The 12936-nt window shown below is 36.0% G+C and overlaps 2 protein-coding genes across 2 annotated transcripts; one reads left to right on the top strand and one right to left on the bottom strand.

Annotated features, from left to right (window-relative positions):
* Positions 1–6272: 6272 nt before the first annotated feature.
* spdya (speedy/RINGO cell cycle regulator family member A) lies at positions 6273–9418 on the top strand. Its single transcript, XM_052581415.1, has 7 exons — positions 6273–6638; positions 6920–7146; positions 7328–7386; positions 7506–7591; positions 8234–8405; positions 8504–8801; positions 8951–9418. The coding sequence occupies exons 2-7, from the start codon at positions 6942–6944 to the stop codon at positions 9010–9012; spliced, it is 882 nt and encodes a 293-aa protein (XP_052437375.1). The 5' UTR covers positions 6273–6638; positions 6920–6941; the 3' UTR covers positions 9013–9418.
* Positions 9419–9463: 45 nt separating this feature from the next.
* Positions 9464–12698, bottom strand: trmt61b (tRNA methyltransferase 61B). Its single transcript, XM_052581414.1, has 7 exons — positions 11626–12698; positions 10795–10897; positions 10446–10636; positions 10249–10340; positions 9927–10123; positions 9723–9806; positions 9464–9593 (listed from the first exon to the last, which is right to left on the bottom strand). Exons 1-7 carry the CDS (start codon positions 12304–12306, stop codon positions 9559–9561), a joined length of 1383 nt encoding a protein of 460 aa, XP_052437374.1. The 5' UTR covers positions 12307–12698; the 3' UTR covers positions 9464–9558.
* Positions 12699–12936: the final 238 nt, after the last annotated feature.

The following is a 12936-nucleotide window of genomic DNA, read 5'->3' as shown; positions in this document are numbered from 1 at the left end:
TCTTGATTAGAGAAATCAGAACTTATCAGAACTTAGAATGTATCCAACTGAACATACTACAGTTAGACCTGAAAGAAACCTAAACATTCATCCTAAGTCATCCAAAATGTTTAGGAACTACATGATAAATCATTAGCCACTTCCACCTCAACTGCACACCAATGGGAAAATGATCTGCTCTCATTGAACTTATCGCTTATCAGCAACTTTACACTAGAAGAACTGTTACAGGAGTTAAGTTAGCAGCTCTTTGTAGCTGTTGTGTAACACTTCATGATTGCTAGAACTTTTAGAATTTAAAATTGAAAAAGACTAATGTTTTATATGTTACTGCAGCAGATACACTTCTTGTATTGTTTTGTCCAGTGGATTTGTTGGCTCTGCTGCATTTTTCTTTTGTTAATTGCTTGCTAAAAGAAAAACAGAAAATACAGTTATTCTAAAAGAAAAAAAACAAATGTCTGTCTAACACAGCAACAAAAATGCAGCTGTTTAGCACTGTGGTGTTGTGGGATTGCTTAACTTTTTTGTCAGCACCTTACAGGACACGAGTAAGCAGTTTAACTTTCCAGGTGAAAAGAACAGCTACAATTTTCAGTCTTTAAAAATTGCATATTTAAAGTGCAGATTTTCTTGTATTCTATTTAATATAGGCCTAAACACTGTCACACATGCAAGAATTGGCATCCTAATCACTTTACTGTGATTTTAAAGGCATGATTTCATGAAGTTTCATAAGATGTGTACTCAGTTACAACAGTTTCACACTGTTTTACTCAGCTCTTTGACAATGGTCAGGCTGTTCTTGTGGCTTTTCTTAGAGAAGGGATTAGAGAGAGAGACGAAGTGAGAGAGAGACAGAGAGACAGAGAGAGAGGGGCTGGTGAGCTAAAGAAAGCGATAAGGAAAGTGAGAAAGAATCAGTACCTGATGATTTTAAAAGCATCTGAAAAAATGTTCCCAATATATTTTCTTTTTCTGATCTCTTGCTCAGGTAAGATACCATTGCAATATTCCTAAAAAAAATATTAGGTCTACATAAAATCTTTGATTTATATACTGTCCTCAGTTTATGTGAATTAAAATGTTTGTTTCTTGAAAAGCCCTAGCAAAGAGTGAAAATGAAGCTCTTTCTGTTTGGTGGGATCCAGAGATTCCTTCACATTCTGAAAGCTTTGACGGTTTGATGGACGACCCTGGAAATGAGCTACAGGTTTGTACCACACTGTGCCATTTTTCCCATTCATTAATATGGCCATTTAGCATAAGACTTAAATGTCGTTCAAATCACTGAATATAATTTTTCTGATTTTTTGACCTCATTCCCCATGCCACACATTCAGAAAGTTCGGCCGAACATCATCTTCTGTTGTGTGTGCCAAGAGGCTATGAAACGGGCTAGGGCTGCGATCAATCAAAAGCTGACACAGGTAACATTCAGTTGTTTAACTACTAATGCTTCTAATGGCTTTAATGACAGTTTATTGTAATATAAAGCAGGATCATCATGACATTTACACAGTTATAATGAGTCAGAATAACGATTTACAACAATACAAACCTAACTTTACAATAATTGAGAAAAAGCTCAATCTTAATCTGATGTAAAGTTTGTGTTTAACCACTTTGAGTATTACAGCAAATGAGTGTTATAATAGTGAGAAGTAGTAACATCATTGTGAAGGTATTCACTCAACAGCTTGTCACGAAAGGGCATTATTTTAATAACATTTGTGAAAGACAATGTTCAAGACAATTGTTTAATAAAAAAGACAATGAAAATGTTTAAATATAGTTATTGGCTAACCAAAAAGTTGAGTCTGTTTTCCTAATTTCTGAATTCTAAAGATTTATTCTGTTCATTTTTCCTGTTGTTTTACAGAAGATAAACCATGTCTGTTACAAATTCATAGACGCTTTTCGAAAGATCTGCCTTCAGCGTGCAGTGAATTATCGGGACATCATACTGCACAAGCTCTTTCCTGGTGGCAATCCAAGAGCCACATGTTTGAAGATAAAGTTATGTTAATAACAACTGTGACAATGGCTGTTGACGGGATACATTTACATTGACTGTTACCAGCTCATTTTAACAAAGATGTTTTTCAATCTTTGGGAGAAAATATTTTAGTGTTAGCTGATATCAATCCATTGCCATGTGTATTTGTATTTTGAGTGTGCATACATTTTTTTCATTGATTTAATGTTTCCTAAAATGAGTCCTTTGAATGCTATGTTGAGTTTACTGTTTTTATTTCTGCTTTTCAGAAAGTCTATGAAACATGCAGTAAATGGAAACGGTTTTTACAATCCCTCTGCTATTCTGTAGCCAACAGATACAAATATGCAATAATGAGGCAGATTTTTATTGGACGTACTATTATGGGCACCTGCAGAGTGCTGAAGTTATGTGGGCGCAGAAATGATAAGATCAAAAAATGCAGTTAATCAGAAATGCCTTTAAAATGTTCCAATAGATGGATGTTTATTGATCGTGTTTTGGGGGGTCCTCTGTAAGGTGTATGATTGTGGTGTTTTACATCAAATACAAATAATTTTCATGTCATTTTCTCATTATGGTTGTATTCTGTTGCTAGTAAAAGGCATTTTGTTCATAAATGTTGTTTATAAAAGTTGTTGTCTCTCATTTCGTAAAGACATAACAAACAGATCATGTTTGCGCTCCAATAATTCATGCCATATTAGCCAAATGATTTATAAAGAGGGTACAGTACATATATAAATAAAACAATCTATGCAAAAAATATGCAATTCTGTGACTTTTTATAAACATTTTAAGTTGTTTTGCACTTTAAACTTGATTATTTTTGTTACTCGTCCTTCTCAGACACATAGATCCAATTTGGGCATTGAACTTTAGAATTTATGTTGAGTTATTTAAAAGAGATTCACCACTGAGTAAAATTATAGTATTATCATATTATCACTGTTGAAGTTTCTGACCTTGGAAATTTAGCACTAAACAGACAGGATTACAGTTTTCATGCAAATTAGGTTTAACATTATACTACAAAGAATTTGACTAAGAATGCAAACAGGCTTATACAATAAGTGTTCTGCATCTGAATACTTTGTAACATCATTAGAACATGGAGTGTTGGTTCAGGGTTAAATGTGGGTTTAACTGACTTTGCTTCACACTAAAATTTAACAGCTTTATCTGTGCTCACATCAGCAAAACCAAAGACAAAAAAAAATAAAAAAAACTCACTTTGAAATAAACAAAAACAAAAAAGGAATTACAATGTATCTAGCCAGTATTTTGGGATTATTCATGATTCTCTTTCGTAAGATATTACAAATGTTTAAGCACTTTGAGTTTTACTGTTGTGGCGAGTGGGGCGGGGCCGAGAGGCGTGGGAACGAGGAGTGAGGCCAGGTGTAGTGATTGGAGATGAGCTGCACCTGCGCCCCACCACCGGTATCGAGTCCCACGTAGGAGATGGAAGGATATAAAACTGGAGCGACTATAGTGAAGGACGAGAGAGGACCAGGCCTGGGCCATATTTTATGTTTTGCTTTTTATTTTGTGCACATCAGCCGTCTGTGAGGGGCTGATGCGCTGTTTTGTTTGTTTTGTTATTATTAAAATGATGTTTTGATTGTGCGCCGGTTCCCGCCTCCTTCTTCCGGATGAATAGGAAGATTTTATCATTACAACTGTCTTTGAATCCAGTCAGCTGATCTCCGGGTCTGGGATAGCATGTGTAACATAGACCCTATTAGACCAGTAGCATTGTGTTCAAAAATTAGTTGCTATATTTTTCCTATTTAAGACTTGACTCTTCTGTGGTAATATCATGGACCAGCGGAAAAATGAAAAGTTGTGATTTTCTAAGCCGATATGATTAGGAACTATACTTCAAATCCGTCGTCATAATCAAGGAACTGTGCTGCCATAACATGGTCACAACAGGCGCAGTGATATTACGCAGTCCCTGAAAATGGTCAAAAAGCTACGCTAAAAGTGCTATCCCCAGACCCGGAGATCGGCTTAATGGATTCAAAAACAGTAAAACTTAATTTATTAACTCAGGGCGAGTTAGAAAATTAGCATATTTCCAAAAAAAAGTGTAGTGTTCTTTTAAACCAGGATTGCATTTTATCAGAATGTAACATTTATCGTGTAGTTATATTATATGAAATTATATTTTGTGCAGCTGCTGCTGAGAGTTCTCCATATGAGGCCATTCATGATACTTTACAGCTAGGCAGTCACCTCACATTTAAATGAGGATGATACTATCTGTCAGTATGTTGTCATCTTTTAAGTCTTTATCATGCTTAAAAAATAAAATGTTGTATACTATACGATTAGTGTGAAATACATTCATCTTGATCAACACCTTTTATAATTTTTATTTGCATCTAACTGTAATCTCTCTTTCTAGATGCCCATAAAATGTTGTATACGCTAACAAAATATTTACCCATAATCGACAAGGTACATTTTTACTTTTTTCGCATTTTTAATTTCTGATTCTCAATATTTGTGCAAGTTAGTCATATATTTATTTTAAAATCATATCATGTTATTATTAGTCATTCAAAGTTCTATTTTGAATTGTCTCCGTGAAACTGTTCACAGTACATGATGTAGTGATTTAAGTTTACTTTATTAAAACCATCTTATTGTCTATTTCCTCACTCAGAAAATAAATGCTATGCCGTGCCAACCCATTTCTCTGGGCACCATGTAAATTGCTTGCCAAAAAAAAAGAAAAAAAAAAAAGGTTTTCCCAAGACTATCCCTTTTATCCATATTACACTGTCACTAAGTGATTTAATATCTCAAAACCAACTTAAATTCAATACATCAAAAATCAATTAATCAATTTAAGAATTCAGGTACAATATTACTGATGGTTAGGGAAGAGACAGTCAGTGTAGAAAATGCTGACAGAAGCTCTCATTAAAACACTTTGACACTTCTGTCCACCGTGGCTTTGGTGACTTGAACATCAGCACTCCAAAACGCTTGCATAGACATTTATCTTCAGTGTTCTTCATAACTGTGAAGAAGAGGAGCACAGACAAACACAAGAGAGATATTGTGTGAGACGTATCACTTCAACTGAACTCTTGAAGAAAGCATATGTGTTAGTTAAGTGTCTTTAAGCAAGAAAAAAAGAAGAAAATGTCACATGTTGTTTATTTCGGACTGCTTATCACATGCTCAGGTGAGTTTGAAGAACTAATTGAATTCAAGTTAGATTTTTTTTCTATGGCTTGTTTATTGATTTGCATTTACTGAATTATTAGAATCATATTCATCAAATTCTGTTCACAAGTGTTATCTGTTCTTGTGGTTCAGTTCTTGTTGGGTGTAGCAGCATTAACAAGGAACAATGGAAGAGCATGCTGGAAAGGAAAAAACTGAACCTTCCCCAAGAATTCAAAATGAGTCATGAATTGGACACAGAGGTAAATTGATGCACAATGTAATGCAATATATTGAAAGTTAATTATAAAAAGTTTCCCTTGCATTTTTGACATTTTAACTATCCTCAGAACTCTGAGATGAATGCCATTTTGTGTTGGGTTTGCAAGAAGTCAATTCATGAGATCAAGGGTGTGATTCTTCATGAGATTAAAAAGGTGAACTAAAACTCATTCTTCTAGAATTCTTTCTTCTTTATTTTGCTTTTATTTGGCCTGCTCAATCTTTAATTAAATGTTTTTCTTTCAGGAAATAGAGACATTGTGCAAAGCAATGAAAATTCTTGAACACATCTGTGAGCACAATGCTTACAAATACCAATTATTGATAATTCATCTACTGTTTCCTGGTAATAGTGAACAAACCTGTCACCATTTGAGCATGTGTAAATAAATGTATTGCTCTGCTGTGGGAACCAAATTATTTTCCACATACTTTTAATAAATCAGCCTGTGGCCTGTTTGATGTTGCTTTTTTCTTTTCTTTTTTCTCAATGCAGTCAATACAGGGTTATTTTTACTTTGTGCATTATATGCTGTGTAAACAATCATAACCAACAAAGATGCAATAAATTTGTTTATTGGATAATTTACTGTTTCTCACGTGCATATTTTGTTCACTAAACACATAAATGATAAAACGTTGGTGCTGTTAGCATTTGCTAAAAAATATTTTTATACGTAAAACAGCAATTCTTTTTTTAAGTAGGACATGCAGACATATCTTCATAAGCTAAGTTAGTGAAGGTGCTTTTGCTCAATGACTTGCAGATACTTTTCTGCGGGAATTAGTGCTATGGGCTACTATAATTACGGGGTTGGGGGGGTAACCAACACCGATCTTGCCCCTGTTATAAATATACATATATATACCGGTATATATATAGTGTTTTTACTTCTGATTGAAGAATATTTGACCATGTGACTGCTGACTCAATTCCCGCTCTGCAACCCAAGGGAGAGGAAGTGCACGTGCGCGCTCGCGCGAATAGCGTGACTTCCCGTTTGAAATATTTAACATTTTCATTTTAAGTTACCTTAAAATTATCGTTAATGTTATACACATCAGCGAAACTTAAATCTTACGTTCTCCAGCAGTCGATCTAAACACCTTTGGGAGAGCGCGTGGAATGATGCGCGTGTCATAATTACTAAGTCGCGGTTTTTTTTAAACTGAGGTAAGTTAAATCTTGTTTACAGTGAAGACTCGCTCATATAAGGCTAAAAAAATATCATAACCACATGGAGTTCAGCATAGAAACATTTAATCTTAAAGTTTAGTTATATAGAAGTTCTAGAGTCTTTTGTTATCGTTATTTAGTTGATAGATTTTAAGACGTTCCGTTTAATTGTATTTTAAATATATCTGGTAGAATATATCTAACGTTAATTATAAACAAACAGGAATAACATGTTAAAATACGCATGTCAGTAATATTTAATTATAATATGTACACAGTGGCTGATTCAATCATTGAAATATGATTAAACTGAGCCGACCATGGGCAGAAAGCGCCCCGTCTGGCGCTGCTCACAGTCTGCAGATCCGGCGGGGTCAGCGGAGACCGAGGCCGACCCCAGCGACTCGGAACCAGGCAGACTCCTCTCAGCAGCCGGGCAGAAACAACCCCGGGCCGACCCTGCTGATCCAGAGGCAGGAGATGGCCGCCTTCTTCAGACTGTTCGGTGAGTTCAGCAGAACAGCTGCCAAACTCAATGTCACCTTATGTATCCCATAACAAAACACTAAACTAGATCACTTTTATACCGACTTTTTTATTTAACTAGCTTGATTAAGAAATTTCAAGATGTATATCTAGATATAATTCTGTAGAATAAAAACTTTTTGATTTGTTATGTGGCTCAGATGATGATCTAATACAGGACTTTCTGTGGATGGACTGCTGCTGTAAACTTACAGACAAGGTAGCAAGACTTACTTTCTAGTATTTAATTTTTAGTGGTTTTATGATTCATCGTGGTCAGTTTTGAATTTTGAATATAGGCAGCTGTGCCTCTATAATCTGTGTCTTTATTTCATATAGTATTTGTTGGCCATGACATTCGTGTACTTCAGGAGGGCTCGCTTCAGAATCACTGAACACAGCAGAATGAACTTCTTCCTCGCCCTGTGAGTCGATCATTCTGTGGATGTTCTGTACATCAAAAAAAAGGTTACATTTATGGTGAAAATCTGGCAGCTCTGGTTGCCAGAAATTCACTGAAAAAACTGTTTCAAGTTTAACTGACAGTCTGTATGTTTTACAACTTCACACACAAACAAAAAACACCATCAGGGTACCATGTGACACACAATGCTAAAAAAAATAAAATGACCCAAAACACCCTAAAAAATGAATTAAAAAAAGAAATGTTCAAAATGATATGTTCAAAAAAAATTAACAAAACTATTTTTTTTATAAGATATAATCATATGTTAATGTGTCATGCAAGGACTTATTCTTTTTTACAGTTTTTCACTAAATATAATGGTAATTCATAATTCTTTACTATTCTGTACTACTACTACTACTGGTAGTATTTACATTACAATAAGTAACTTTGAGTTAACCAATGAACAGGTTTTTACCGTTGCATTTTTACAGAATCTTTCTATATTTACAATGTATAGGGGTTGCACATGGTTTTGGAGATGCTGATTTTAAAGTTCTTCAGTTGAAATGCAATATGTTATGAGCGTGACAAAAAAAGTCCTATTCGTGAATACTGCCTTAATTTCTACAGTCCAAGTGCTCAATTTTTCATACTCTAGCTATCTGGCAAACACTATGGAAGAGGATGAGGAGGAAACCAAATATGAGATCTTCCCCTGGGCTCTGGGAAAGAGCTGGAGGAAACATTTCCCACGATTCCTAAAGCAAAGAGACCAGTTGTGGGCACGCATAGAGTACAGAGCGGCTGTCAGCAGACGATGCTGTGAGGAGGTACACAGTTCACTAAACATGCAATATAATGCATTTCATAGGTGGCTGGTTCTGAAAAAATAGCACGAAGTCAAGTTGTGCTTGATGCATGATTTCAGGTTATGGCTATTGTGCCATCTCACTTCATCTGGCAGCGTGAGCGTGCAGAGCATCACAGTGGAGCTCAGAGACTGTACCAAAACCGTGAGGAGATCCTCATACCCCGCGGGCCCTCTGCTTCCCCAGAACCTTGTTTTCTCTGTGCCAAGACCTCTGCTCTTCCTGTGCCTCGTCCATCCTCTACTGGAACCTGCTCTTCATTTGTGCCTCTGAAGGCAACTGCACACAAGGCCCAAGCTTCACACAGGCCCAAGATGCCCAAAGCTCAGCATACCTGTAACTGTATGACTAAATCAGGTGAATGAGTGCGTGGTGCCCTCTTGTGGTGTTACAAGAATTTTCACCTTGGCCTCAGGTGAAATAGTTTCATATGATACATAACAGTGAATCTGTAGAAATATTAACCATTGGCTTTTCTTCCTTTTTCTTTTTTTTTTTTTTTACAGGTACATTTACAGGAAGTGATGCATGTCAAGATCATTCAATGGACTGGATCAGTGAGGAGTAGCTTGATTACAACATTAAACAGATCATATATGCACGTTGATATATAAAATGCACTTCACTTGTCTGAGGGCCAGAAGAGAGTGTCTCTAAACTGACCTTATGAGAAATGTACAGGGTTGGTGTGAATTGTGTAATAGTCATGTACATTGTTAACATATAAGTTGAAAAGAATATGTCAGAAAATACTATGTGACATGTATTTTACTATCATAATCCTCATCACTATTTATTCCTTGTTGTTGTACAAAGTACTTTGCTATTTCTTTGGTGTGCATTTTGTTACTCTCTTACATCTTAGACGTAAGTGTGAATGAAATCTTTAGATGTTAAACATGGCAGGGTTAAGTCTGTCTTAAATAAGCATAACATTTGGCTGATATAAATAAAATAAACACCTATGAAATGTAGTCCATGAATGGAACTTAAATACTCAAAAGCATGAAAGGAAAATGTGCAATAATATATTGTCTTTTTATTGTACATGTTTATAGACGTCAGACACAGTTGCTTTGTCGTTTTCCTGCACATACCATTAAATGTGGAACCTCTATTTCAAGATCTTTCGTAGTTTTATGAGGAAGGCTGAAAAGAAACATTAAAATCAAACATTAATAGGATTCTTAAAAATATCTCCATGCACAATTACATACAAAGTGGTTAAAAAGGGTTTAGGATTACTAGTGTTCATCCAAAAATGAAGAGCTGACTCACCTGTATGGCCATTCTGTTCAGGATGAGGGCGTGCAATGTATGGGACATCTCCAAACGGCACCGGATCTTGACAATTCAAACCCCCTTAAAAAGAGCATGATTTAAATCTAACTGAATGATTTGCGCACTGATGCTTGGATTTTTGTGTAATAAACAACACTATCTGATTCTACTCTGTGAAGCCAATCAAAAGTTAAAAGTCACCTTTTGTGTCTTCATTTGGTTCACTTTCTTCGTCTTCATCATCTTCAATGGGAGCTTTTCGTTTGTTAAATGTACCATCTTTTTTGAGTGATGGGCCAACAAGCCAGTCCCTGTACTGAACCTCAACAATGCGTTCACACACCAGAGGAAGGGCAGAGCATCGCAGACCCTCCATCAGATCAATAACCTGTGTTATACTGGTGACAAAGTCGGGAAAACATTCAAAATTCACCCTTCAAAAATGCTGTGGTCAGTACATTTTATTTTTTTAATTCAGCCACGGCACATTAAATTGATCAAAAGGAACAGATTTTTGCATTACTTTGCTTGATAAACGGCACACACAGATCCAGGATGGAGGTGAGGAACCACAGCAGGTAAAGCTAAATGTGGATTAACCATATCCAGAGCAACCTAACACACAAAACATCTTTCATATACAGACAAGCAAATGATTCTGATATAATTATATATAATAATAAAAAATAAAAAAAAACGTCACAGGACTTGGCTCCTCACCGAGTTGAAACCTCGCCCTGCCAGAAGAGGTCCGGCAGATATGAGATCTCCATGGTGAAAGTGAACATTATCAGGCCATTCCTCTCCTCGCCGAAGACTCCATGAGGACCGCCAACGCTGGTAGTTTAATACAGCACATCTGTGATGGTCCTCTCTTATCTCCACGCTCAAAACACTTCCTTTATAACCCACTGATGACACAGACATACATGAATGCGGAGTGATTATCACAATAGCACATCTGTAACATACTTGTGCAGGACAATATCTCCCATAACCTCATAATCAGGTGACTCATCATTATATTGCTGTTTATGAATACATAGAAGACCGTGGAAGAATCACACACCTGCCCTGGACAGGAAGAGGCTCATTGCTCCAGATCCAGAGCCTGATTCCAGAACACAATCTCCTTCAGTCACATCCATCATGGTCAACATCGCACTAGCATCCTGCAGAGGGACGAGATAAATTAATAGTAATCCCCCCCCCCCCCCCCCAAACCTTAAATGCAAGTTCATAATATGAAATTAAACTATAATTTAATAGATCTGTCTTCTATTTCAATGTGTTTAAAAATGTTATTTATGTAAAATATTCATTACTCCAGTCTTGAGTGTCACATGATCCTTCAGAGATCATTCTAATATTCTGATTTGATGCTCAAGTAACATTTCTTTTTGTCATGAGAGTTAAAACAGTTGTGCTGCTTAAAACCATAATGCCTTTTTAATAGAAACTTCAAAACGGCATTTATTTAACATATTTTTGTACAAATTTAAAATGCTTTAATAAACATCACTGGTGAGTAAAATTATTAAAATACTAAAATGTGTAATCATTTTTAAATTGTTTTTAAATTCATTTTCCAAGTTATTTCACAAATATCATGAAATATTCATTTATATACCTGAAAATATTTTGTGAGTTTCCCATCATGTGACTTTTTACAACTGGAACTAAATAAAACAAATACCAAAACTTATTGAATATAGAAAGTGAAAGCATGTTCATTATAGAAAAGGTATGTTTAAGTCATTGCATGTATGAATTTAATTTTCGAATCAATTTAATAAACATCACATCATTGACCTGCATGATAAGAGTGCAGATACTAATAATTCATTGATGTGCAGATGACTGGCTGACTGACTGCTGTTTTGTGATGTGTATTTCTTACTTTAGGGTATGCAATAGCTGGCCCTCTCTTCATGAAGAGTGTGAACTCATCCAGGCTGGGTCGACGAATGACAATCGGGATTGCCATTGAAGTGCGTAAGATGCTTCCAGAAGGTCGCCCCTCCATGTCATTATGAGCTATTAATCCCCAGTTGCTATGGAGCTTCAGTCCTTCCTTTAGCTGGAACATCTTCCGAAACTCTAAACGTCTCTTTCGACTGAACTCGGCCAGCAGAGTCTCTCCAAAACATAGTGGCCTTTCCCCAGGAACACACACATGACGTGGTGCAAAAGATCCTTGAGGTTCCTCTATTGCTTCTTGTAGCTCCTTTCCCAGACTCGGACTGTCCTGTTCCACCTCAGTGTTTCTAGTGTCCCGTAGAGCCCAAACCTCTTGATTTAATGTGTCTTCAGGCAGAAGCTGACTGACCCTCTCCAGTGGGGACAGAGGTCGACGTCTTCCAAACAAAGCAGCTCTTCGGGAGAACTGTGGGATAGTGGATGCAGGAGCATTTGAACTACTGTCCTCTCTGTCAGAATCATTTGGGCCAGTCCCAAAGTTCCTCAGAGCACAGACAAATGGTTTATTGCGAACCACATTATGTCTCTCCAAACATATGACAAAGGCTTTGGCAAATTTACGGGTCATGAATGAGAGACCCAAATGTAGAGGAACTGTCATGGTTTTTAGCTCAGCAAAGAACGACTGGAGGGGTGAAGATTTGAAGATCACCACACAGTGATCAAAAACAACATACACAGCTGCTACTTGACCAGAATATACATATTGGTAGAAACAGATAAAGCATGCATATAATTCACCTCTATTCAATAACCTTTGTTAAATATAAAGTCAAACAAATTTTATGGTAAATAGATTATTTCAACAACCTGTCATAATACCAAAGTAATATAATAGTAAAATCGAGATATAATTATTTACTGGCTAAATAGTAGTTTAAGAGGCAACTTAGCTTGAGTCCTTTATGTTTGAAGAAAAACTATTTATCAGTACAAGCATGATACTCGCTGGGCGCCGCCATAATGGAAAGGACGTCACTGACAAATGCAGTACCACCTGGTCACCGGTAGATGGCTTCGTTCTTTGTTTTCATTAGTACTGTAATAAACTTGACAAATAGCGTTCAGACTTTTCTGATATTTACTTGATTCAGGTTCCTTTATGATATATATATATATATATATATATATATATATATATATATATATATATATATATATATATATATATATATATATATATATATATATATATATCGTTAAAGGAGAAAATATAGCTATTTATGAGGCT

This window comes from Carassius gibelio, chromosome B17, assembly GCF_023724105.1.
Source record: "Carassius gibelio isolate Cgi1373 ecotype wild population from Czech Republic chromosome B17, carGib1.2-hapl.c, whole genome shotgun sequence".
Classification (NCBI taxonomy): Eukaryota; Metazoa; Chordata; class Actinopteri; order Cypriniformes; family Cyprinidae; genus Carassius; species Carassius gibelio.
The sequence above is the reverse complement of the archived record's forward strand: the minus strand, read 5'-3'. Positions and strand labels throughout refer to the sequence as shown.